The sequence below is a fragment of the Strigops habroptila genome, chromosome 19 (genome assembly GCF_004027225.2).
Source record: "Strigops habroptila isolate Jane chromosome 19, bStrHab1.2.pri, whole genome shotgun sequence".
Classification (NCBI taxonomy): Eukaryota; Metazoa; Chordata; class Aves; order Psittaciformes; family Psittacidae; genus Strigops; species Strigops habroptila.
The window spans coordinates 5,116,282-5,143,519 of record NC_044295.2 but is presented as its reverse complement, the minus strand read 5'-3'; the positions used below and the strand labels follow the sequence as shown (position 1 = coordinate 5,143,519).

The 27,238-nt window shown below is 46.8% G+C and overlaps 1 protein-coding gene across 11 annotated transcripts in view; it reads right to left on the bottom strand.

The window, feature by feature from the left end:
- Positions 1 to 27,238, bottom strand: part of TANC2 (tetratricopeptide repeat, ankyrin repeat and coiled-coil containing 2) — a 239,415-nt gene that overhangs the window by 12,939 nt on the left and 199,238 nt on the right. For 9 of the 11 annotated variants that reach the window (XM_030508833.1, XM_030508827.1, XM_030508832.1 and 6 more), the window contains 11 exons: positions 22,485 to 22,593; positions 18,302 to 18,424; positions 17,064 to 17,300; positions 15,273 to 15,458; positions 14,308 to 14,401; positions 8,469 to 8,602; positions 7,933 to 8,056; positions 2,783 to 2,958; positions 1,868 to 2,000; positions 1,298 to 1,327; positions 318 to 409 (listed from right to left, as the gene is read on the bottom strand). In XM_030508833.1, coding sequence (XP_030364693.1) covers positions 318 to 409; positions 1,298 to 1,327; positions 1,868 to 2,000; positions 2,783 to 2,958; positions 7,933 to 8,056; positions 8,469 to 8,602; positions 14,308 to 14,401; positions 15,273 to 15,458; positions 17,064 to 17,300; positions 18,302 to 18,424; positions 22,485 to 22,593 — 1,438 coding nt within the window. The remainder of the gene's footprint in view (positions 1 to 317; positions 410 to 1,297; positions 1,328 to 1,867; positions 2,001 to 2,782; positions 2,959 to 7,932; positions 8,057 to 8,468; positions 8,603 to 14,307; positions 14,402 to 15,272; positions 15,459 to 17,063; positions 17,301 to 18,301; positions 18,425 to 22,484; positions 22,594 to 27,238) is intronic. The other 2 variants (XM_030508829.1, XM_030508838.1) reach the window with 1 other exon arrangement.

The window sequence follows — 27,238 nt, the reverse complement described above, 5'->3', positions numbered from 1 at the left end:
CCTGATGCAATGACATCAACACTCTGAACAAACACTTGGGTTCTGGTGTTTTCAAAGAGGAAATGAAGCACTGGCTCAACTCCAGAATGCAGAGAGGCTCTGGCTTTGCTTCAGCTTCGTTACAGATTTGGGCAATCAAACCCCCCCCCAGCCCCTAAACCCTGCTAACCAAAACCAGTTTGCAACACGAGGAATGCTCTGAGCGGTAGCTTTTACTTGCCATGGGTTAAGGCAGCAGCATTGCTCAGTCAAAACCTCACATAAAGTTATGCTGCAGGCTGCATCTGTTCAGTTTTTCCCCAAAACACTCTTCTCACCTTATAAAACATGTCTCCCTCTTCCATCAGCTTGCTCAAGAGGATGATCATGATGTCTGGTTTGGAGGTTGCCATCGCCCATGTTGCTGGACCTGTAGTGTACAGGATGCATGATGGGTAAAAAACTCATACAATGCAAGGGTGGTAGGAAGCTGGGTGGAAAAAATATCCTGGGGTGGGAATTTCTGCTGGAGAGAACAACTTGGCATGGTCAAAGGGCTGAGCGCTCCAAATGATTGAGCTGACAATTCCTCTTGCACTTAAATGAACGTCATCCACATTGCAATGGTTTTCCTTTGCAGTCATTAAGGCTAATCCCAATCACCACTCCCACAATGGTGTGGGAATGCTGGGAGCCATTTCCACAAGAGGGCAGTGCTGATTGTGGAACCAGCTGGGGCGGGGGGAAACAAAACATATTCAAAAGGAGAAATCAGAGTGGTTACATCAAAGCATTTCTAAATAAGAATCATGGAAGTGCAGTAGGAAATCTGCAGTTTGACTGGCGACAGGAGTTTAAGTGGGCTGTGATTTCCAGCTTCACAAGATGGGAAATACTAGAGTAGAAAACCCATTAAGGTGGGAAATACGACAAAGGGAAGGTCGTGTCTAAGTGCTGCCGGTGCTGGAGCTGTCGCTTGGGCTGGGGACATGCTGGCTCTGCCTGTGCAGAGCCAGTTGTTACCTCAAGGACTAATACTGGGAGGGAAGGGGTGACAAAAATCTGGGGATAACTCATTAGTGTGGGTGAACAATAAGTCAAGGATATTCTATAAGTAGATTCAGTACGTTTTGGGGGAAGGAAGTTAGTTTTTGAGTTCAAGTTATTCTCTGCAACAGTCATTAAAAAAATTATTTGAAGGTGAGGTAAATTAAAAGATTAGAGGTGTTGGGGATGCATGCAGGCTAAATCAAACAGGAGAAAGCAAGGCTGACAAAGCTATCAGATCGAAGCTGATGCTGACAGCAATGAGATATACCTCGTGGGCGACTCGGTAACGTCTGACAACCTTCAAAGAAAGGAGAAAACAAAAAGTTGTAGGAGAGAGGGGAGAAAAAAAATGTATGAAGGTGAAAAAAAGAAAAAGAAAGGAAACAAAAAGCAGCTGTGAGAGGCAGGCAGCAAAGAAGCCAATGCACCAGCAACATCCCCTTTCACAGGAAAACGTAACGTGAGCGGCTGTGTGGCGCAGTGCAGGTACCACTGAATCTGGAAGCATACACAGAGCAAGTGACCGCAGCAGCTCACAGCAATGCATGGACAGAGTACGTTTGCTGACTCAGACTAGTAAAGATAGAAAAAGCATTACCAGAGGAAGGACCTTGCCAAAGAAACAGTTGTTTATTGATTAACTTTGCTAGGTAATACGACAGCAAAATATATATATATATATATAACCCCCGTTTTAATCAAGAGAACAAGGCAGCCACCACTCGCCGGCTGCTTTCTGAGTCCGAAGCAGCAGTTGGGCTGAGGCTGCCTCGGTGTTGTATGTTCTAGGAAGCCAGCCCCACTGCTGGGAGCCAGCAGATTGTCCCCTTGTCCCTACCTATCTTTGCTCCTTTCTTCAGGAGAGTGACGACGACCGAGGTGTTGCGGCACCCCACTGCCCTGTCAAGGGGGCGCATCCCGCTGTAGTCAACGTGCTCAATCATGGCCCCATGGTCCACCAGAAACTGAACCTGCAACAAGAAGCCCAATGGTCAGTTCTGCTCCTGGGTGTTTGGGATGTACAACCAGCAAAAGCGTGCTCCGCTGCACTGCTTTGGCTGAAACCATCTCTGGAGGGTCTGAGGGTACATCAGCCTCATGCGTTGTTCTCTGTGGAAGGGCCTGCACGTATGGAAGGACATAAGAAAATAAGCGCCTGCACATAAGAAGGATATGGAACTGCTGGAGCAAGTCCAGAGACGCCATGAGGATGATAAGGGGGCTGGAGCACCTTCCATGTGAAGGCAGGCTGAGGAAACTGGGGCTGCTCAACCTGGAGAAGAGAGGCTGCATGGATACCTCACAGCAGCCTTCCAATATGTGAAGGGGGCCTACAGGGATGCTGGAGAGGAACTCTTCATCAGAGACTGTAGTGATAGGACAAGGCGTGAAGGGTTCAAACTTAAATAGGGGAAGTTCAGGTTAGATAAAAGGTAGAAGTTCTTCCCTGTGAAGGTGCTGAGGCGCTGGCACAGGGTGCCCAGAGAAGCTGTGGCTGCCCCATCCCTGGCAGTGTTCAAGGCCAGGTTGGACACAGGGGCTTGGAGCAACCTGCTCTAGTGGAAGGTGTCCCTGCCCGTGGCAGGGGGTTGGAACTGGAGGAGCTTTAAGGTCTCTTCCAACCCAAACCATTCTGTGATTGTATGATTCTATGGAGGGCCGTGACTCTACACACTTATTACTACATCAAGCTGAACGGTACCATCTTTAGCCTTTTACACCAACCGCCTGTTGTCTTCTGCACGTTACTTACCACCTCTGCATCGCCGTAAAACGCTGCCAGGTCCAGGGGAGTGCGTCCATTCTTATCTGCATGGTCGGTGGCAGCTCCGTTCTCCACCAGGGACCGCACCACGGAGAGATGTCCCTTCAGACAAGCCCAGCTGAGGGCTGTCAAGCCCTCTTTGTCCATCAGAGAAATGGAAGCACCTGGAAGAAGAAGGGAAGCTGTGGCTGCCCCATCCCTGGCAGTGCTCAAGGCCAGGTTGGACACAGGGGCTTGGAGCAACCTGCTCTAGTGGAAGGTGTCCCTGCCCGTGGCAGGGGGTTGGAACTGAATGAGCTTTAAGGTCCCTTCCAACCCAAACCAGGCTGGGATTCTATGGAAGAACAGGCATTAGTTCACTTAAGAGCTCTCTGTTGTTGAACACCACGATACAACAAACCATCCACTTAGTGATGACAGCGTATTCTTAGAGAGCTCTGTACATCATTATTAATCACTTTATTAACATTTCTCTCACTGCAGATCCCACCCTCCACAGCAACTGCAAATGCACTGAGAGAAGCTGTGGAAAATGAGTTTATTCACACCAAACTGCAAACTTTTTCGCACCTAGCTCTGTAGGCTTTGCTGGCAAACATCTTCTGAGCAGCAGGGTGGGTTTGACATCCCTCAGCTGAGACATCAATCTTTCTTTTTCACTGTTTTTTTTTCTTATCAAAAGCCATTCCAGCTTGTGTGAGTCAGGGATGAAAGCCATTCTGCTGTTTCAGCAGGTCATGGTGCACCAAGGGGAACCAAGTCAATTCAGCTCAGTTCTCCTAAAAAAACCACGTATTTTCCCCACTTCAGTCCCCTCCCCTTTACCCAAATTGACACAATTTCCAGCAGCGTTTCTCCCTGAACTTTACCCAATATAAATACAACGTTGTGGGATAAACTGCTGCCAACTGCAAGCCAAGGAGAGAGGGACTTGACATTTTCTTGGATGAAGAAATGGCGCTGCCATACCAACGGGTCAGTGTTGTTTCATACAGCATATGGAAACGCATCTGAGATCTGAACAGCAGCATGACGCGAACACTCCTCTTCGTGGCATGAAGACAGCTCCCGTTGCCATGGCACAGGCAGGGCTCTGGCTCTCGTGCATGCAGAAGAGATCCATATAAGCTCTGCTCCTCCGAGGAACTGCGAATACCTGCAGGATGCTCCTGCCAGTGGGCTGGGATGAATTGCTGCTGCAGCGTTTTTCTCCTGTAGGTAAAGTCTAAACCACCCAGCGTGAGACCTTCACTGGCTCCAGAAAGCTCAGCAAGTGGGGGAGCAATGTGAATTGCCTGAACCTTCCTGTTCATGGGAGCTGCCATAGCCCCCAGTTTGCACCCATCGCCCCGCTGACAGCAAACTGACAGGTCCTCCCTCCTGCACAGCTCCGTGTCTGCGGAGGAGCACGACACAGGAACAGTTGCTTGGGAGATGTTCCGAAACCTCCACCCAAAGCTCCCAGCACCACGGCAGCACCCTGCTTACCGCATGCCTCTGAGTGGAGTGCCAGCGAGGGAGGTGGGAAATGACACTGGGGCAATGTGGTGTGCCACACAGGGACACTGGCTGCAAGGCAGCTGCAGGGTACAGGCTAAGGGATGACAATATGATACTATGAAAGTGGTGAGGTGCTGGCACAGGGTGCCCAGAGAAGCTGTGGCTGCCCCATCCCTGGCAGTGTTCAAGGCCAGGTTGGACACAGGGGCTTGGAGCAACCTGCTCTAGTGGAAGGTGTCCCTGCCCGTGGCAGGGGGTTGGGACTGGATGAGCTTTAAGGTCCTTTCCAGCCCACATCATTGCATGATTCTATGAACATAAACACCCAAATTCTTGCCAGCCTCCTCCCACATTGACCACACTGCACCCAGGAACCCTTCTGAAGCTCTGTGAAAACTGTCCCTCCTCAACTGTCCCAAGGCCAACTTTTGCTCAGAAAGCAGGACAAAGTCTCATTTCATTCCTTCTTATTTGTACCAGCTATTTTCTTGCAACCAAACTGTCAAAGTCTTCTGTGTTTTCTCCCTGATTCTTCTGGAGCAGGTGAGACAGCTCCTACAATAAGAGGGCATGCTGGAAAGCCACATCATCACTAGACCTTCCCACTCTTTTCCCAGTCCAGTGGAAGAGACGCACCATACCACGCTGTGACATGCACAGACTTAAGGGTATCACTGCAGCAATATAAGATGAAGGTCTAAGTGAGTGGACAAAGAGCTAGCTTCAGAAATGCCGAAACATTCCTCCAAGGCAGCTGGGGCATGAGCTCCAGATGCTGCCGTGGCTCCCAGTAGAACCTCTGCTTGACCCTGAAGGCATCTTTTGCTCCTTCAGGGATCTCTGACTTACTTAGCATTAAGGCAGTCAGACATGAAACAAACGGATCGTTTTGAGGGCAAGTGGCTTAAGGTGACCTCATGGGATTGATCCTTGCTGCAGTGGGAAACATTTTGTCTGGGTAAAGCCAGCTTGCTTCTGAGAAAGGCTGTGCTGCTTCTGCCCTAAGATAATGAACCGGCTAAATGCAAGAGTGTCAGAGGCACAAGACAGACAGCAAGAAGCAGCATCCACACATACCACATACCCCAAGGTACTAAAACATCAAGGGACTGATTCTTGCAGGAAAAGGAGATTCAGAATCAATCTCTCTCCAAACAGAGAAAGCATCAGGAATTATTTAACTTTGTGAAAGGGCTGGAGCAGCTCTGCTCTGGAGCCAGGCTGAGAGAGCTGGGCTGGGGCAGCCTGGAGAAGAGAAGGCTCCTGAAGGGGAGACCTTAGAGCAGCTCCAGTGCCTAAAGGGGCTCCAGGAAACCTGGAGAGGGGCTTTGGACAAGGGCCTGTAGGGACAGGCCAAGGGGAATGGCTTTAACCTGCCAGAGGGGAGACTGAGATGAGCTCTGAGGCAGAAGCTCTTCCCTGTGAGGGTGCTGAGGCGCTGGCACAGACTTTTCCCAGGGAAGCTGTGGCTGCCCCATCCCTGGCAGTGTTCAAGGCCAGGTTGGACACAGGGGCTTGGAGCAACCTGCTCTAGTGGAAGGTGTCCCTGCCCGTGGCAGGGGATTGGGACTGGAGGAGCTTTAAGGTCTCTTCCAACACTACCCATTCCATGGTTCTATGATTGTGTAACACATCCATCCAAGTATCAGCTTTAGCAGAGCTGCTGCCAGGGAAGTTTAATTCACTGTTCACACGTCTGTTACTTCTGGGTGTTTAGTGAGAGCAGTAGGTACCTCTCAAAATCTGGATTTCAAATTGATTGATGATTGCAACTCTGTTAATAAAAAGTGTTTACAGACGCTGACTGTGTTAATCAAGTACAGTCAAATTAGATTTGCTTTGCAACACACTAATTAATGCTCATGGCTTATGATTCACACACTTTGATTTTAATGAAACATTGAATGGGATTGTCAAAGGCCTTTTAATTAAAATACATCATCTATCACTGTACTCTGCCCAGGCTTGTGCTAACTTTTCAGGACCATGTGTTATAGCATATTTAGGGGAGTTTATTAAGCTATTTAGAAGAATGGACCTTTTAAAGTAAAAAAGATGGTTTTCTTTTGACTTCTTGGGCTCTCAGAGTCTGAAGCGCCAGGGAAGCATTATGTGCATTTCCTGGTGATCCCACTGGTCTTACCCAGATTCAGTCAAGCTGCAAAAGGGGCCATGTTCCAACTCAAACACAGAGTGTTAATCTGAAATCTAAAAAACCCCAGAACATCAGAAGAGATTTAACTGAATTAGTTCCTAAGAAACTCCTGCCTCAAAGTGATCTTTGTCACATCCCTATGCAGGTTACAGACACCCGTATGCAGGGGACAGCAAGGATCCCACTGGCCTGGGGCTCGGGAAAGACAGAGAATGAGAAACTTGTTCTTGGAAGCCTGTCAATTTCACAGTGAAGAAATGTTCTTACAACTACCAGGTAAAATACTGCAGTGTCTCACATGTTGGCTGAGGTAAGACACAGTCAGGAGATGTAGAAAATATCCCTTTCCAAAGAGGGACCTTACCTGAAATAAAAATATCAAATAACAACATGAGAATTAAATGCTATTTCTAACCAAAAATTAATGGAAAATTTCCTAACCAAGTAAAAACCCCCATTGGTTATTTGTCAAATAAAAAAAGGGGAAAAAAGAGCCTCTGCGGAAGTATAGAAATAAGAAATAATCATGTTCACAGGCTGCAGGCAGTGTGTTGCTCTGACTCACCTCAAACATGTACAGCAGAAATGAGTAAAACTGAAACATGTTGCTGTTGGCTGAGTAACTCCTCAGTATTACACTGAAAGTACTGAGCAAAATGACTCTGTGAGTGCAAAGCTGGAGAGCAGACTTCAAATCAATATCTTCAAACCAATTCTGTTTCATTTTCAACAAATACCTTAAATCTTTGTCTGTGTCAGGGCCTTCCCCTCCTGCTGATGTTGGTGTCAAAGACATAGGCAACAATACTAGCACTAAAAATGGAAGTGTTAAAACACATCCCAAGCTCTGGTTCTGTGGCTGAGTCTTGCCTGCCTGCTCCATGGTGATGTCAACAGGTCAATCACAGAATCCCAGACTAGTTTGGGTTGGAAGGGACCTTAAAGCTCATCCAGCTCCAAGCCCCTGCCACGGGCAGGGACACCTTCCACTAGAGCAGGTTGCTCCAAGCCCCTGTGTCCAACCTGGCCTTGAACACTGCCAGGGATGGGGCAGCCACAGCTTCTCTGGGCACCCTGTGCCAGCACCTCAGCACCCTCACAGGGAAGAGCTTCTGCCTTATCTCTAACCTGAACTTCCCCTGTTTAATCACATCACTTATTGATTTTTTTGACTAAGGGGAAAGCTCCAACCATGGTTCAAGGACATATTCTTAACTCAATGCTCAAAGCACCCATGATACGTTATTCCTAACTCAACTGCGTGGTTTGGAGGCTGTGAGCACCAAACACAGACAACAAAATGCACAACATTAATGCTCAGACTAGTCTAGTCTTGCTCTCCAATAAATTGGATTCAGTGCTGAGAACATCTCCCACTGTGTGATCCACCACCCCAACATCACAAATTCCAGCTGTGCAGGACACAGCGTGGTGGGACTCGCCGGGGCCAGTCTCCAAGACACTTCCAAGCATGTGCTCTAACCTTGTGCAAGCAGGAACTCCACTGTGCCCAGATGTCCCTCAGATGCAGCCATCATCAGCGGCGTCCGGCCCTGCTTGTCTGCCATGTTCACATCGGCGCCATGCGTGAGCAAGAGATCTACAATCTGCAACACATGAAGTGAGAACACACGTTGTATGTAGAGACCAAGCTGGGAAGAAACCTGGAGCCACGGAAGAGCAGAGCTCTTGTCTTGAAAACTCATCCCACCCTGGCATGGTGCCCTCTGGGATTACTGCTGCAAGATCCGGAATACAGCAGAAGCAACAGAGGTATAAAGGCAGGAAAAATGACCTTTTAAGTCAAGAGCATCCTATTTGCTTCCCAAATGGTGAGATAACACAGTACTTAAACCCAAGGTGCTCGAGGTGTTTGAAGCATCAGTATCACTTCTTCTCACCTCGATTAGTTTCCAGAAGAGTTTGGGCTTATCTTCTCCCCCCATATTTCAGCAAGATGGAAGGGATGCCCTGACCCAATGTTTCAGACCACCCCGGTGGTGCGAGGAACCCACTCACCTGCCAGTGGCCCTGCCTGACGGCGCTGAAGAGCGGGACGACCCCGCGGCGGTTGGGCTGTGCCACGGCAGCACCCTGCTCCAGGAGAAGCCGGCACACATCCAGCTTCCCGCGCCCGGCCGCCGCCGTCAGAGCTGCAGGACAGAGAGAAGCAGTGAAGGGAAAGAGCCACGCTGTCCGGGGGGGGGTTCCTACCTGGAGGTATGTCCTTCTGCTGGGTACCGAAGGGATGGTGTCTGAAATGCCAAAAGTATGCCACAACAGGCAAAATGAACAAAGAGAAGCATAGAATCCCAGACTGGGTTAGAAGAGACCTTAAAGCTCACCCAGTTCCAACCCCCTGCCATGGGCAGGGACACCTTCCACTAGAGCAGGTTGCTCCAAGCCCCTGTGTCCAACCTGGCCTCGAACACTTACAGCATCATAGAATGGTTGGATCAATACATAAATGGGTTGGATCAGTACAGTTCTAGCTCTTATCATTTCAATTTACTTCAAAGGTTAACTCTTCCAAGAAAAGATCTCACAATGTTATGGAAAGAGGCTGATGGGGACAATCAGCTTTTACTATTTTCTGTAAGACACAGTGAAACTGGATGAGAACTGCAACGTAAAGCCTTGTCCCACGAAACCTTCACCATCTCCCCCTGTGCCTCCTGTTAGTTTCCCCATACGAAAAGCCACAGGCTGCAACTCTGAGTGCGTCTTAGTAGGTGCACAATGTCTAGAGAAAAAACAGGTCTTTAGGTACGTGCTGTCTTGACAAGATCTTCTGCAACCTGTCCTTGATTCATCCCACCATGACTACAAGAGAGCAAGTGAGGGATCAAGCTGGAGGCACTGCCAGATCACTGCCAGCCACTGGATGTCAGTCAGGTTTGTGGCTTTTTTCTGTCCAAACAAGCAGAGAGCAGAATAATTCACCCGCAAAGGTCTTTGTGCAAACTCAAAATCATCTCTCATTTCCAGCATTACAGATGCTCACAATACTACAGGTGGGTTGAGAGCTCTTCCCCTGACAAAATGCACTGTTAACTCCAAGTATGGTTGGGTTAGAAAAGACACATTCCATCTGAAAATAGTTCCAAGTGCAGGACCTGCTTTTGACTCATTTTTGGTATTAATTTTAGACTTTTCAGTTCCTCCCCCCCTCTCCCTAACTTTATGTGCACTTCAGCACAGCTCCTCTGCCTCGATGCTCCGCTGCTTCTCGTAGGAGTTGGAGCAGAAGGTGGGAGTCTATTTCTAACTGACGTAGCTTGTTTTTCCTTTGAAGTACAGTTCTGTGGGATGGCTGATTACGAGGTGTTGATGGGTTTCCAACTGCAACAGTGTTCACGTTGGGGGATTTAATTAATTCTCTATTCTGTTCCACATTATGGTCGAGTTTGCTTCTCTTGGGGCTGAGAGATAGCAAGAGTTAAAAGCAAAATCATCTCGCTGCCACAAGCAGAACATTCTGCAAAATCTATAATCAGATCCATGTGGGTTTTAAACGTAAGCTACAAATATAGAAGGAGGATGGTGTGTAATGTGCACGGCAAAGGGATTGGTATGCAGGGCTCTGGGGTTCTATTTCTAAACCTGCCCGCACTTGAAATGTTGCAGGTTAATTTGAGGTATTTCACGTCAAAATGACTTCGGTTTGCAACAATGAAATGACTGTAAATTACCAAAGGGTTTGGTGTTCACCAGGAAATGGAAAAGACTACTGGAACAGGATGGTTTGATCCATGGTCATACCCTTCTCCACTCTGCCTTGCAATCCACTCGACCTGACTGACAAGTCTTTTTGCTACTGTGTTCCTCGGAGTCAAAGCAACCAGTGAGGGTATGTACCTCCAGCCTGTCCCTTGCAGCTCCAACTCAAGGGAAGCTCAAAAGCTTCTGTGCTATTCAGCCTTCAGCCCTTATGGCTTCAGGAAGGTTCCATGCTCGTGACTTGGCTTTGCTGCCTGCTGCTGAGAGGAAGCTCATCTTGTGTAATGTGCAGATATCCAAGTATCTATCCTCACACATGGAGAAACTCTCTGAGGGGCGAAAGGAGGGAATTCAGTCCAACTGGACCCCAGGAGATCACCTCACTGAGGTACACTCAGACTTCAGCCATGCCTGTGCTTTGAACAGAAGGTTGTACTAGATAACCCCGTGGTCCCTCCAACTGCAATAAGCTGGATACAGGTGCCTCACCCCTGTACCTCCAGCCTTCTAACCAAAGCGGCTTCGACATCCCCAAACTCAACTCTATTGCTCGTCACCTCAGTCCCACGCTGGTGTCCAGCCAGACCAATGGTCAGCCCTATCCAGCGGCTGGTATCCAACTGTCCAAGCCCAAAAGCTCAAACAAACTACTTCAGGAAAAGATTCTAGAAGTACCTGTTTATTTAAGCCTTTTAGCACTCCTTAGATGTCTTATCAACCACGGCCAATTTCAAATCATCTCTTAGATGATTTATCAGCCTGTTTCTGACACCACCAATGGCCATACAACAGCCACTGGTCTCCAAAACACAGTAAGGCTATACCTGTGTGTTGAAGAGACTGGAAAAGCCAAGGAAAAGCAATGAGAGGAAATGAGAGAAATGGTTTTGTTTGAAGTTTTACTGTCTGCCAGAGAGCTCCTGTGGCCCAGCATGAACAAGGCTAGTCCACCAAACCCAGCCAAGGAGCAGCGACCAGGACCCTGGGCTGGAAAACAGGAACGTTCATTTTGCAGCTCTTCTACAAGGATGTAGTGCCAGGAGAACAACTCCCTGTGCAATAACAAGGTCTTGGCATGAACAGCACAGAACAGTTGCTGTGTTTCTCAAAACACAGCCCAAACAGAACTTGAGGGAAGCTTCAGGCGTGGACGTGCCCCTCTCCATCCATCAGCGAGCAACAAGCCACAGTCTCCAACACCAGGGATCTGCAACAGCACATTCTGCCTCTTCTGTTGGGCAGAACCTGACTGTTTTCTTCAAGGAAAAACAACTTTATCTGGAGAAGGAATCATTAAATTGCTCCTATACAGCACGTGGATCTGTTTCACAGCTTGGCAGCAAGACAAGAGCAGCTTGATGGAGTTGTTCTTTGTACCTCCAGCTCTGATGGAGTTATTACAAGTGACTCAAATACTTTTGTGCTAGGCTTTGATATTAGTCTTGTCCCAGGGGGAAATACTCCATCTGGAGTTGGATATAGTGTGCTGTCAGCAATTCCTAAACTTATGATGTAACTTGGCACTGCCGTTTGGATGATATCAGGCTGACATCACCAAGCCAGGCAGTCAGCTCTGCTCTGCAGGAGATTAGACTCATGAGCAACAAGTATCAAAAAAAGACAAGGCATGATTCAGACTTTTAGAGCAGACTACTATTTTGAGGTGGAAACCAGCATTTCTCTTCAAATTTATCTGAAGTTGCCATTTACTTTTGGGGAAAATAATAAGAATAATAAGAAAACAACGTGAAGGGGAGTCTTGAGATTCATCTAAACTTGTCCTGCCTGTGACAGGAGACTGCTGAATTTGGAGGTGGCTCATTTTTGCTCCTTTTCCCATCCTACCACCAATTTGAATGGGCTAAATGCGTATTCATTTGAGATGGCTCCTCAATTTGTGAAGCACAAATCCACATTCCCACCTATCCCATTTACTCAGAAACCCCTCTCAGATAGAGAAACTCTCAGATGTCTGTGTGTGTCCAGCTTTTGGCATTGTTCAGGGAAACGTATGCGAAGGGGGAGAAGACATGGAAAAGGCTTCTGCTGAAGAGTCCTCAAGGAAACGGGTAGGCTGGGAATGGCAGAGCTGCCCAGGACACATGGAAAGAGGGAAGAGAAGAGCTTGGATGTTGTCAGGGAGAAGAGTGGGGTGCTCAGTGTTCAGACTGGAGAGCGTGGTTGAGCAGGAGAGCCAGGATGGTGTGACCTGCAAAGCAGAGCTGCAGGGATGGGCAGGGTTAGACACCAGCTCACCAAAGACCTATGGCTTTATACCAGGCTTTCCAGATTCATCCAGAAACCCAGGAGTATCTTCACTCAAGGAGTTAATCTGTAGTTTGTCTGATGCTGCCCATGAGGTTACTTTACAGGGAGACAACTTAGTGCATCTGATCAAACTCTGAAGGCATATGGATCATCATCCTATTCACAAGACAGTCTCTCTGGACGCAAACACCAGAGAACATTTTGGATGAGTTGTCCGGTCACCACTTCAAACTGAGCTCAGCGGTAGCAAAGCAAGTGTCCCATTACCAACACTCATTTCATTTGGCTAATTCCATATCCCATCTCTTTTTTCTCCCATGACACGCTCGGGGCACTTTTAAATTGCTTATTTGTCTGTGTTGCCCTGATTTCCACTAAAAATGGCACAATGCCCTTGCTACTCAGTTCTGTCCCTGTGGGAGCAGGACCTCACTCCTTCATGCCCTGCAAGTGGCCCAGAGCAGCCTGGCCACCCGCCAGGTCCCTGCTGGGACAACCCACCCCTCTATTTTTGTCCTTCAAAGCTCAGGGGCAATATTATCTGACAGACTCCATTCATTCAGCCTTCCACTACCTAAAGGGATGACAAGGAAGATGGAGAGGGGCTTTGGACAAGGGCCTGTAGGGACAGGACAAGGGGAATGGCTTTAACCTGCCAGAGGGGAGATTGAGATGAGCTCTGAGGCAGAAGCTCTTCCCTGTGAGGGTGCTGAGGTGCTGGCACAGGGTGCCCAGAGAAGCTGTGGCTGCCCCATCCCTGGCAGTGTTCAAGGCCAGGTTGGACACAGGGGCTTGGAGCAACCTGCTCTAGTGGAAGGTGTCCCTGCCCATGGCAGGGGGTTGGAACTGGGTGAGCTTTAAGGTCCTTTTCAACCCAAAATGTTCTAGGATTCGTATGATTACCAGGCTCTAATAAGGCTACATTTTCAAAGGTACAGTGTACAAACCAGCTCAAAAGATAATACCACTTCCTCCTGCCCCCTTCTACCCAGAAACAACCTGACCTAACACCAAGCCACATGCCAGCCACAGTCTGTACCCTTGGATCGTGTAATTTGTGAGCAAAGCTGACAGAATCAAAATCAGTGCTCTGTTACCCAGAAAGGAACATTACCTTGGTGTATTAACTTGACAGGAACATTACCAGGGATACAAGTAGATTAGGGAGGCGAGTACAAAAGATTGTGGATAATATTTATGAGGTCACTGGAGTTATAAGCTAACAACTCCAAGTTTGAATATCTCAAGAAATGGAGATGATGGTGTGTTTCCTATCTATGGAGTGGAAGGGGTGGATGGCTGCTTTTATTTGAAGTTAGGTAAGCAGGGTGTCCGTTTTATACCCATCCATATAAACATATAGTATTGTCCAAAAGAACATTTGTTTAATTTCCAGGTGCAAAATAATGCCAAGTTTTTGGAAAATGACTGGATAATCTAACAGTCATGGTGCTGCAGGTAATGAGGAAGAGGAGAGAGAAACAGGGAGATGCTTTGGATAAATCTGCTCAGTACCAAGAGAGGAAGAGCAGAATTTTGTGTCCATCTCACTTCATGATCTCACTTAATGTTAAATGCTTTAGAGAAATGAGGGGCCTGGTTGTCAGAGCTGCTGCATGCCTGTGCATGTCAGGAAAGTGCCAGGAGCTGCAGAAGCTCTGGATTTTCAACAATCAATTGTCTCTGTTTTACTTCAGCTGAGTGCAAGCTCCACCCTGGCACCAGTATATCACCTGAAAACAAAGCAGAGGAACTGATCCTTCTCCCTTCAGCCAAACAATGCCAGGGATCAGGATGCATCAGGTGACGGGGAGCCCATAAGTACAAACACAAACATGCAAGAAGCAGCTACAGCATCTACAGAAATCACCTGTCTCTCCCCAAAGGCTGTCAAAGCTGTTGATCTGGGCTCGCTCCACCTCCTCTTCATCTTTTTCTGGAAGATCGAGCAGGTAGGAGACAATCTGAAACCAAATGAGACGTCAGCTCACAAACTTGGGTGTGTTATATATAAACTGCTGACATCTTAACATGAGCTGCTCTGAATACACAGAGGAAAAGGAACAGTCTTTGCCTGGCACCCTGAGCTCAAGTAAATATTCTTCCAGAGATCAATCACTGAACCTGATAAAGAAAAACCCCAAACCCCTCCAAGTGTCTTGATACGACCGCCCCTGGTGAGCCTGTGTAGTATCAGGTCCTTATAACTATGTCTGCTCTGCTGCAATGACCTGATGTGTGCAATGGATGTGCCTTTGGGAGGAGGTGAAGCCAGAAGGAGGTATTTGGATAAAGAGAAATCCTTCCTCGAGGGGTGGGGAAGGAGCAGGGGCTGCCGCGGGCTGGGGCTCTGCTGAGGGGACCGGTGGCAGTGGAGGACTTGGAGGTTAACGTTTGGACTCTGATCTTAAAGTTCTTTTCCAACCTCAGCGATTCTATACATCATTTCTCACATCACAAATCTTTATTAGCATGACAGGAGGAAGCTCTTTGGCTCTTCTCCCTCCTCCCTGACACACAGTCCAAAGCTACATGGTCTCACTCTCCCCTAACAGCGCTGGAGGAGCGGCGTAAGCAACACGCTGTTTATCCAGCGTTGCTTAAAGGTTTATTCTAACAACTTAAAGGCTTGTTATGCTTCCTCTCTTGGACACCTGCCAGGCCAAAGGGATTGCCAAGGATCTGTGAACCCTGCTGCCTGGGAAGGGGAGGAAGAGTAGGACAGAGATATTGATCCACCTCCAAGACCCTCTTTGGTCAATGTTTTGGCTAGCAAACATAGCCAAGCCTTGGTTTCCCACCCTGCAGAGGCAGTGCTGTGCTGGTAGGTCTTACCTCGGTGTAACCCATGCTGGCTGCAGCGATCAGCGCTTGCTGGATGGCGTGGCTCTTCTTAAACACTCCCTGCTGCTGCCCAGCCATGGTCCAGTCACATTGGATCAAGAACTTCACCACCTCCAAGTGTCCTCTGAGAGCAGCGTGAACCAGAGCGCACTGACCGTTTTTGTCCAAATGATCCACCTTGAAAAGAGATGACAAAACACAATTAAACCGAATCACAGGCAAAATGCCTTTGTTTCCTCAGAGTTTCCATCCTGGATTCAAAATAATGCCACATGTGCAATATGTGCATTTTTCTGGTAAACCATCCCTTCCACGACCAGAAAACAACCATCCCCAAAGAAGTGTGCCCCAGGCTTAGGCATCCTCTTGGCCACAAATGTTTGCTTTGGGTAAGTTACCATTAAATTAGTAGCTTTCATCAGTTGCCTGCAGACTCGAAGGCTGCAAAAGCATTTTTCTCCTTCGTGTCCTGAAGTCGTGTTTCCCAGGGATTGAAATCATACACACTGCTCTCATCGCCTTCATCCAAATCCACACAAGGAAAACCAGCTTGTTTTCCAGATATCATTGCTTTGGAGAGACACAGAAGTGTCTCAGCCTGCAGTTAAATGCACTGACATGAACCCAGTGCAGGCAGAAGTCAAATGGAAACAGAGATGGCGCTTGGCAGCCCGACAGGAACTTCCCTGGTTGGCTTTTCAGGACAGGGCATGGTTTTCACTCGATGCCTGAATACATCAGCTGGGATTTCTAGGTCCTACCCCAATACCAATAACTTGGACAAATAGGACAAGCAGACCAGGGACTGTCCTCCTGCCAGTAAACCCTTGCAGTGCTTCTGCAACATATTATTTCTCATTACTCCTATTATAAATGTGAGAAATAATGATTATATCAAGATATTGTACTAATTTTATAGTGATATAATACATATGAGAAATATTTCTTATAATACATTAGCATTACTAATATATTAACATTTCTCATTTCTCACCCCAGGCAGCAGTCAGTGTTGCAGTTTTCTATGCCAGGATCAAACATCTCAGCCTTCAAACTGAAGCCAGCTGGTTTTGGGGTATCTCCTCAATACAATTAGGGATACTCAAGGAAAGCTATGAGTGGCAGGACTTTTGCATTTCAGTGTGAAGCCTAAATATTCCTTTCCTCAGAGATGGAATGCTGCTTCTTACCAAGGAGTGCCAGGGAGTCACCCAGCTCTCTCTAAATATCCCAACAAAAGCAGAATTCCTTTCTTCCTTCATACTGCCCTTGCATTATTACAGACAACATGGCAAGATCTAACCGTGGCCCTTAAGCCATCCCAAGTTTCATAGCAGAACTATACAAACCCATGTTTTGCTTTCTGAACTGCAGCTAAACATATAGAGAAACCACAAATTGTTTCCAGGAGGCTCCACTTCAAAAATCAGTGCAATTTTCTTCTTCAACAACATACTGAAACTTGACTCATGATATACAATTAAAACTCCACTCACTCACCACAAAGCTAAACAAAGGGTATTTTTCTGGGATGAGTCTGAGAGGAGTGTTTGGAAAATGTGTCTCGAGGAGGCATTTCAAGAATGCCCCGTGCCGCAAAAGCAACGTTGGCATTTTAACCGCGTGAGGTTCAAGGACCTCAAACAAAGCCAACCCTCCCCAAGCAGCATCCTGGAGGATATTCTTTAGCAAGCATCACGCATCCTGCCTGCAGCTTGTGCCCTGCTTTGCATCAACACGGACCAGTTGAAATCAGCTTTTAGAGGAACGTGGTCACTTCACCTTAGCCCTTTTCTTGCAGAGCAGCACAACGATGCTCAGGAATCCAGCAGCAGCCGCGTAGCCAAGGGGGGTGAGGCCACTTTCCGAAGCGGCGTCTACATTGGCCCCAAATTCCAAGAGCAAAGCCACCATCTCGGTGTAGCCCAGGTGAGATTGGACACACAGAATAGGGGCGTTGTTCAGAACCTCAGTGCGGTAATTCACGTTTGCACCTCCTAAAATCAGCAACCGACTGACCTGCAGAGGGAAAGAAGAGCTCCTGTTAGCTGGGCTTTATGGAGAGACATTGGTTTATTGTCAGGGCCCAATGCATACCTCCAAGCAAATAGGAAAGGACTTAAAACGCTGAGTAGAAACACTTGCCAAATATATGGTCCCATTTTAGGTAGAAGGAACAGCTTAATCCTCCCCCTGAAGGTTGGTAAAGTGACTTGAAGGGTGCAGAACAAAGTCACTACAGCCATGCTGCAGCAGCTGGGGACACAGCATCTCCCACATGAGGATGGACACTAAATACACAGCTGGAGAGAACAACTCGATGGACCATCCTTCCCATGGGATCCTCTCTCGGGATGGCTTTGCTTGTCCTATTGCACTGCCAGGCTTGCACAGCTCCCTCTGCACTTGGCCGCAGTGGAACAGGCTCTACCTGCTGCCGGAGAGAGTGGCAAGGAAGGGACACGGGGACAGACGCCGGGCTCACCTCACCTGTATGGGAAGGAGCTGGGGCAAACTTCCTTCCAGGAAACCTGTATCACTGTCTGAAATCCCTTCTGCTATAGACAGGAAGTCACTTAAGCAACACATTCACCCTTACAATGCAAATGGGCACGAAGTACCTGAACAGAAGCACATGTTGTTGAGTTTGGTGGTGCCTCCGAGTTAGTGCCTGTGACAGCCCTTTATGGGGCTGTCAAATTCCAACACCAGTTGTCACATCCCACAGCTTTGGGGAGGAAAACCTCAAGTGAACCATTTTGCACAGGCACAACTTCCCTATTCACTCAGTGCAATTAAAAGAAGACCCCTGGTTAAAGTAGAAGAGTTGAGGGATCATCCCAGACAGTAACACAATCCCAATTGAACTGATGGGCTCTTTCCAGCTCATGGGAATGCCCAGCACTGCCTGGGTAGGAGCACTGCCACAGGCAGGCAGCTACAGTGAACTGGGAGCTCTTGTGTGAGTTCTGAACCACCCCAGCTCCCTCCTCTTCCTCCTCCTCCTCCTCTTCCAGTACCTTTATGTTTGGAGTGTAGAGATTTCTCAGAGATGCCAAGGCCATGGAAAGACCTTCCGTACTGTAGGAGATCCAAAGCCCTTGCAGGATGGAGGAAGATACCCCAACTTTTTTACTCAGCCCCTAAAAAAGAAAAGATGACTTAGATCCAAGCTTACAAACATGCTCAGTTACACAGGGTAGATCCTCCAGGATCTTTGGGCTTCAGAGAGTTTCAAGACACTAACAGCTATACACAAGGTAATGTGACAATTTGCCACATCCAACCTTTGCAGTGAATTAATAGGCTTGTAGGAAGTAACTTGCAAAGGTACTGTAGCCATTCCCTACCCCTAGGAAAAGCCGGATTAAACTGTGAGCAACCCAAAGCCACTCAATGCCATGCTAAGGAGCAGAGAAGGCTTCTTTTTTCATTATTTTCTTTTAGTAAAGTACACATTATTTTGGCAGAACTGACTCAGAATGTTCCCTTATTATCCAAACAGTTAAATAAGATGACCATATCTGCTCCCAGCAAGATAAACTAAGGACGTCTCAAGCCCAGCCTAGAATGGTATTCCCCTAACCCACACCAGACTGTCTGCAACCCTTCTGGCTGATGTCCATGATCAGACTATATGTAATATATAGAAGTTTCCCTCCCTCCTCTTGAAGGAGCAGCAATTGCTCTGGAGCCAACAGATGGGAGCAAACAGCTGGATGGGAGAGGAGAGGAATGGGGTTTGCAACTCCAGCAATGAGCTTGGTGGTGGGATGCGAGCACATCCTCTGTGTTGCTGCTCTGCCATCGATTTACCATTAAAGCCTGCTGTTTCCATGGAAACCCTACAGACATTTTTAATCCTGTTTTGATATGCAAACCCTGATTTCTATCTTCTTGCAACACCGTGCGGTCATTTCTAGCTGTGCAAAGCAGCAGGATCCCATTTCACTTGGGAGATCTTCTGTATGACAGACTGACATGGATGGTGTGGGGAAAACCAGCAGCAAAAGGTGGGATTTGGCTCCTCTAAAGGAAGACGTGCAGGAATCATCACCTAAGCCCACTGCTGGACTCAGCTGCAGACCTCTAATACCTACGTGTGAAAGATATTCTGAAGCATCGCACCAGCCATCAACAGATTTGTCACTTGAAACCGTTTTACCCTGGCAAGAAGCAACAGATCAGACAAGCTCTTATAAATAACAGCTCCCTGTGCTTGTTCCCTTCAAAATTCAGGCAGCTAAAGAGAGAAAAATATCTGCTTGTGTAAAGAGGCAGAAAAAGAGCTCAGGAATTTTAGCCACCATTAAACACTGCTTTTGAAACAACACAATGCAGGACATTAGAGGCCACTATTAAATTTCAGAGAACTCAGTACAATTGGACAAATGGAAACCCAATTTGATAATCAATGGTCAAAATAATTTAAAAATAGCTATAATACTATCAAACCCAGAAATAAGCTGTTTGAGTCACCATCAAGATCAAGGGAAATAGTATGTATGCTCAGAATAGCCATCTGTGGATAATCACACAAGCTATAAAAATCTTAACCACTGGATTAGAATATATCTACATAGATATTAGTGCAAGACATAAAAGGTGACATTTATCCTTTAAAGAATAAATACATTCAATATCATTCTCATTCAGTTACTGAAACAAATCTGTGCTATTTGAGCAACCTGCTCTAGTGGAAGGTGCCCCTGCCCATGGCGGGGGTTGGAAGGGGATGATCTTAAGGTCCCTTCCAACCCAAACCATTCTATGATTCTCTTTCTGATTTTACAGACCATATATTGCTTTTTTATTTCCCTTTTCTGCCCAGAACTGTAAAGCAGGTTGAATCCTTCAGGAAAAGCAAATCCCAGCTGGACACAACATCAAACTGAAATAGCAGCAGTGGGGATGAGGGACACCTATTTCTTGATTACTGATATTTTAGCTGACTAAGATGAAATTAAAGACTTCTCTTTGGTTGATTGGCAAAACAGATGTCAGCCTGGAGTTTGGGTCTTCTTGTATCATTACTGCACATTTCTCATCTTGGCCTTTCATTCCATGCCAGGCTTTCCAAGCTGGGCTTCCATATGCTCCTGTTAAGACTGGTAATTGCTTTAAAAGACTAAAACATTTGTACTTTTGGGGGTTTTGGTCCCCAAACTGTTTAAGGATGTTTGTGTTTAAAAGAGAAACCCAGCAGATCTCAGCCATGAAGGGAAGAGGGGAGTGTGAAAGCTTCTTACCACCCGTGTGTCGGGTCATCACCTTGTGTCTGAGCATCACTGATTTTTTACACCTGGGAATTCCAAGTGTCCCATCATTACCTTGCACAAGGTATCGCTCGATATGAACTAATAGGGATTGGGGAAGGACAAACAAGTTTTCTGCACTATCTAATCATAGTTCGTCTCTAAACTCAGCTCTCAATACTCCCTGGCTGGCCAAAATGCTTTAGCGCTGTTCTAACCCTCTCCTTCATGATGGGTACATAAAATAGAATTCCAATGGCATCAGGCCTCCATAAATACCTTCAAAATTAGGATCTTTGTGTCTGCAGAAAGCTGCTACTATAACATGAGAACTTCAGGAAAAACACACTGAATTGATGACCTGACACGCTCCCTACTTGGCAGAAACCCCAGGCCATACTGGTAATGGCTGCAGCGAAAGATCAGGCAGAGTGAAAAGCTTGAATGGAATAAAACATGCTTGTTTAGAAACAAATACAGCCAGGAACATCAGGAATGGGAATCTGTGTCCATGCTCTTGGAAACGCTTTCTTTAAGGAATGCTTGAGATCTTAAACGTGGTCTGCAATATTCCAGCTTGATGCCTCCTTTGGAACCTAATACAGCTTTTGTTTCACTCAGCAAACCTCAGTAAACACTTGTTCAAAACAGGAATAAAAAGAAACCTCTCCCAGGAAAAGTTAAAGACAGAGTTTTACAGTGTTTTGGATCCAGCTAATCCAAACCCTTTGGAAACTTCATAGTACTTCTAAATAACATGCTGTTATGCTTATCTGTCACCAAGACATATGAGTCTTGCTGCACCCAAGGACTGTGCCGAGTGATGATGTGAAACAGAAGGTTGTGCTGATATTTTTCATAAGCTAATTGGCATTTTCTCCTATTGTAAATATTGCTCAATTAAATCTGGAATCTACAGGCAACTTGTCCACTTAATGGAAAATGGCATTTGTTTATAGAGCCTGAAACCCTGGTACGTGTATCTACTGTGGAAGTGTGAAACGAACCAGATTTAGATGTAAATGGCAGCTGAAGGGGAAACTCACTGCTGAATGTGGCCTTGGGAATGGAACTCCAAGCGTGAATATTACACACTGAGGGGGTAATGTGCTGATCCGGGGTTCTTCCTCCTTGGCTTCAGCCATCGCCTTCCCAAACAAGGAGACTTTGCTACTACACCTGGTGGTGAATTCGGCATAGGGAGCTCAATAAATAACCCCAACAGGACTGACACAAGGCAGAAACTCTCTGCTCTAGGAATCTAACAGGAGTGCTAAGGATTTTCAGTCTATAAAATCATATATGGACCAGATAAAAATACAGCCTCATTTTTGAGCTGTGGCTGCCCCATCCCTGGCAGTGTTCAAGGCCAGGTTGGACACAGGGGCTTGGAGCAACCTGCTCTAGTGGAAGGTGTCCCTGCCCGTGGCAGGGGGTTGCAACTGGATGAGCTTTAAGGTCCTTTCCAAGCCAAACCAGTCTGAGATTCTCTGATCCTATGATTTCCATCTTTAGGTATATGGGCCAACAAGCACAAGAATGATACCTAGTTTATGGGTCATACTGCTGCTCACACCGAAGCTTGCCTTTCAGTTACCCAGGTCCTAAATGTCTGTGTGAAGAGTAAAACGGACCGACCATCAGATAATAACCACCAGATTTTCTCTTTATGACCTAAATGTTACAGATTACATGGGAAGAAACCTCTTAGGGTAGACGAGCAGTTTTAGGTGAGGAGGCTATCTGTGAAGGACAGTTTAATCTCAAGGATTTCTCAGATCCCAGTGCCCATTTCCTAAAGCTCCCTTCTACACGTTTCAGCAGCCTGAAGCAATCACACTTCTTACAGCAACCCGGAAACAAGAAGAGCTTGAACCCTGCCAGAGCTGGCAGGTTACGTGCAGTGGGGATAAGGTTAGCATAAGTCTTCATGTTCATTTTTTGTTACCTTAAAAATATGTGCTTTGAGAATGTGATGTCCCAGTTCAATAGTTTGCTGTCGATTTAGTTTTCCTTCTTGACGGGAAAACCAGAAGGCAAGTAATGTGTGGCCACTCCTGAAATCAGAAGAAAGACGATGTTAGGATTTGCTTGTTACACCAACAAAACAACTTGTGATAACATTCTCCTGCTAAGCCTTCAGCTTTGGGAAACAGAGCTAGGCTAGTTCTCACTTGTAAACCACCAACTAATTGCATCCTGTATTACTGAGGATCAGTGATACCTCAAAACCCCCCAACCACAACAATAAAACAATGTGTTTTCCATGAGCAGATGCAGATTTGGAAACAGCAGAGGTACAATTTCATGAAAGCTGTGGTGCTTTGATAGTCATTTTGCAGAGGAGAACTGGAAGATTATACTTGGAAAGCTCACCACCAATCCTGAGGTCATTAGAAAATGGCATATTTAAAATAGCCACACTTTGAACAAACACATTCTTTACATGACAACTACAATCTCTACCCTGTGACAAGTCCTGCAGAGTGAAGCAACTTTCTTTCCTTCTAAGCACATTCTCCAGCTTTTCTAGTAATAAAGATGCTTCTGGCAATGATGTGCCAGGTTGACAACCAAAGCAAATTAACTGAGCTACACAGAGCCCTGGCTAAGGCAAAACATAACAAAAGAGACAATAACTTCCTTTGCTAATGGTGATTTTTACTGACAATTTAAACACACAGACTTCCAGCTTGGAACTTCCGAAGTTCAACATGGCTGAGGCTTCTCAAAGATGCCAGAAGCTGACTCTCTGTACACACACACAAAAGACATGGTGAAAAGATGGGAGGTATTGCAAACCACCTCTGGACCTGTTGGAGCTGGCCAGAGGCCAGGCTGGATGGGGCTTAGAGCAACCTGGACTAGCTGAAAATGTCCCTACCAGTGGCAGGGGGTTGGAACTGGATGAGCTTTAAGGCCCCTTCCAACCCAAACTAGTCTGGGATTCTACAATTCTATGGATGTGCCTGCGGATGCAACAGCAGGAGATCCAGCAAGCAGGGGGGAGGCCACCAGAGCTCCATGCTTGGACCTCAGTGGTCTGGGGAGTTGTGGTTTTCTCAGTTTTGCCAAGAAATCTGTATTCTTCTTGAAGCCCCTGGGTATTCCCAAGGGAGTCCTTTTGAATCCACTTCATTTCTGGAACTTAATGAAAATGTGACTATACATAAAAGCAACCAAACCCTTTCCAGCCAAAGAAAATAAAACATGATACCAACTGCGGCTTTAAAAGGGCTTTTAAGGACAAGGGAACGTTCCGAGCTCATCACTATTTCATGAAGCAAAGAAGTACATAGGATGGCCAAACGTCGAGTGTTACAGAACACAGAAATGTTCACAATGGTGGGGATTTTCCAGCGTATCCACGTCCAGGGAGAAGAAAAGGGAAAGACTTGCAATGCCATGGCCAGGTGTCTGGCAGGGTCTTCCCCCCAGCCCTGCCAATGAACCTCCTTTTGGACCGATGATACATGGATTCATTCGAGCGGAGCTCAGTGATGCTCTGCCAGACCTCGTGGTACTGGTAGGACATGGACATGTGCCCACTGGAAGAGTGGGATGAAAAACAAAGTTTGCTTTCAAGGCAGGACTCGCTCCCCAGGATAGGCGAAAGAGCACCACATCCCATTTACATGTAAGAAACGAAACTTTCACTGGTGAGTCATTCTATTGCGCCTCTCTCCAAAATGCCATTACATGTATAGAGGCACCATCAATGCAAATAATAACCTGTTGTCTGAGATGTTTATATGGACTGAGAGGACCTTTCACTCTTAGGGTGACTTAAGCTTAAAAAGAAACTGAAGAAAAACTGGTTTTTGCACGCTTTGCCTGTCAAGCTCCTCCCCAGACCCTGGCACATGGTGGATGCCATGTCAGGATCCCATAGCGCCATGCTTCCCATCACTGGTGAAGGAGAAGCTCCTCCAGATGGTGACCCTGCCCACCAAGATGTAGCTTTGATGCCTTTGTGCACAGGGCAGTGCTACTGATTTCAACGCATCTGTGCTGTGAGAACTCTCCATGGAGCACCAACAGAAGGGACAGAACATAAAAAGCTCTGAAAACAGCAGGGCCTTGGAAGTGGTTGTAGCACCGTAAGTTATCCACAGCTTGTTGCTTTGCCCCTTAAGTTATCCACAGCTTGTTGCTTTGCCTTTCTTTCACGCTTCCTCTCTTTGTTCCCCACCCTTGGAGTGGGAGAACTTCAGGTCAGAGCCTTTTAAAGGAGAGACACAAATGCACTTGCTCATTACACTGATAAACCTTCGGGAATGCCCACGGAAAGGAGAAATGGGTCGGAAGGAAACAAGTGACTGTGAAACACAGCTTGAGTGTTACTCGATAGTGACAGAAGTAAAGGAGTGCAGCAACTGCTAGATGTTATCTGTCCCCCTTCAGCCAGATGATAACCTAAAATCGCTCTAGAACACTCAGTGCACCTCCACAGCTCATCAGATTCACAGCGCTGCGCTTGTGGTTTGGAGAAGAGCCAATGCTGAGAACAACCAGCCATGGGAATCATCTCCCCAGGGAGTGGTGGAGTCCCCAACACTGGGCACTAGGAAGATTTGCCTGGACAGGGTGCTGGGGCATCTAGTCTAGGTCATGCCTTGCCTAGAAAGGTTGGACCAGATAATGTGAGGTCCCTTCCAACCTGGGATTCTATGACTCAATGATTCAATGTGCTACCTCCACTAGAAGGTTGGTGGTGCAAGTTAATCCAGAGGCACCAGCTCATGGCCCTTCTTGGGGAGATTCACTGGGCTGCCCATCGTGAACCATGGCTTTCTGCTCCAGCTCTGAGAGCGGCTGCACATGGGACCCTGCAGCCATCCCTCCCTACCCCTGTGTTTCACATCACAGAAGAGGAAATAATACCTGTTGTTTGCTTGTGGATGGAAAACTCTCTGAAATGATTTGGGAAGGCTCTGAATGAAGCTGTAACTACATGAATCCTAAGCATGAATTGAAGATCCAGAAGCTTCTAATGTGCCTTTTCTCCCATCTGACACACAAGCCCAGGTTCCAGTTAGCTCCTAAATTGCTTCTCAGCTGCAGCTGGCAGGGTATTTACCTAAATGTAATTATATGCATGGCTTTGGCTGTTATGAATAAGGCATGTACAAACTATTCCAGAATCAAGTACAGTATTCATGAGTAATACATTCCCTCTGCAATGTTTCCCAGACCTTGGCTTTGGGCTTGTTGATAAATACTTGCAGTCACTTGTTCTGTCAATGTTAACTGCGTGCTAAACCAGACTACAACAGCCCAGGCTTTTTGTCTGTTTCTTCCTTCTTTAACAGAACAGAGGAGGGTAACGATTTCTCCATCAGGGAGCACAGTGAAATGATTTGCTTTGAACTTCGGCGCTGCAGAGTTTAGCAGCAGAGGTTGTTCTATTTTTAATGTAAGATTTCTTGTGAACAATTAATAATGCTGCCAGCTCAGTTCTGACAGCCTTTGGCTGCTCTCATAGGCTGCCTGTAACGGCCAGGGGTGCACATACATGTATATATGCGAACATACATGTATATATAAAACATAAAGACGAGTCTTCCTCCTTCCAAGCCCCAGCACAGCATGAACTGGTGCACGTGTACAGTAGCTATAGGAAGGATAATGTAAGTGAAGACTACATATGGACACAACGGGATGCTGGATTCAACAGAGTGGTCCCCACACCTCCCTTATTCACCCAAGCTGAGGCACACAGAGCTCTGGGAGCACAGCAAGGTGATGTAGGGAGTTATCCCTCACTGTGCCCCTGCCCCTCGTGCCACAGATGGAAGGGGACAAGGTGTCACTAATGAAGTACCGTGACCGAAGAGGTGTGATGGAGCATAGGGAAACGCAGAAGAAAATACTGAAAGCTCCCAGATCTGCACTTCCTCTATACTCTTCTATCCCTCAGGCAGAGTAAAAGAGATTTAAAAGGGTGTAAAATTACTCTGGTGTTAAGGCATTACACTACCAGAGTAAAAGACAGGCAAAATAGTGAGAATCAGTCGCGTTCACTTCTGAACATACCTAAGTCCAAATTCCCTGATTTACATCCACATCTCCCTTCTTCCAGCTAATCCCACGAAACCATTCCAAACTCCAGAGATTTGACACTGTGCCCAGTGAATCTGGTCTTCTAAGGGACGTGTGTTCATATTTTATTCAGCTCTGCAGAGTGCAATTTCATAACCTGGGCGCAGAGAACAATGTCTGCTCTGACAAAGCTGGAGCCGCCTTTGCTTTCAGATGTCTGTCCAGCCTGCAGGAAGGCCAAGCCCTGCTCGGTGAGCTCCTCCTGATGGATCATTTAATCACCACAATTGATCTATTGATTCAGTTTCCCTCTGATAACTGTGAATAGGGAGGAATTAAGGTTCTACAAGAAAAGTCAAACAAAGCAGGGAACGCTCCTCAGCGCATGATATTCTTTCCTAGAGAATGAAAGCCTGGTTTAATTTGCTGAGCTAACTGGGACAGCCAAGTTCAAAGGCAAGAAAAATCTCTCCATCCCTCAGGTCATATCTCACTGCAGCAAGACAAGCTATGATCAAAACCCATCACCCTGCCTAGCAGTAACCAAGGACACAGCAGAAGTGTGCTAACAATTCTAGCTGCTTTAGGAAGCTGCAGACACTTCTAACGAACAGGACAAGAAACCTTTGGAGCATGGTTGCTGCTCGCTTTCTTCATGCA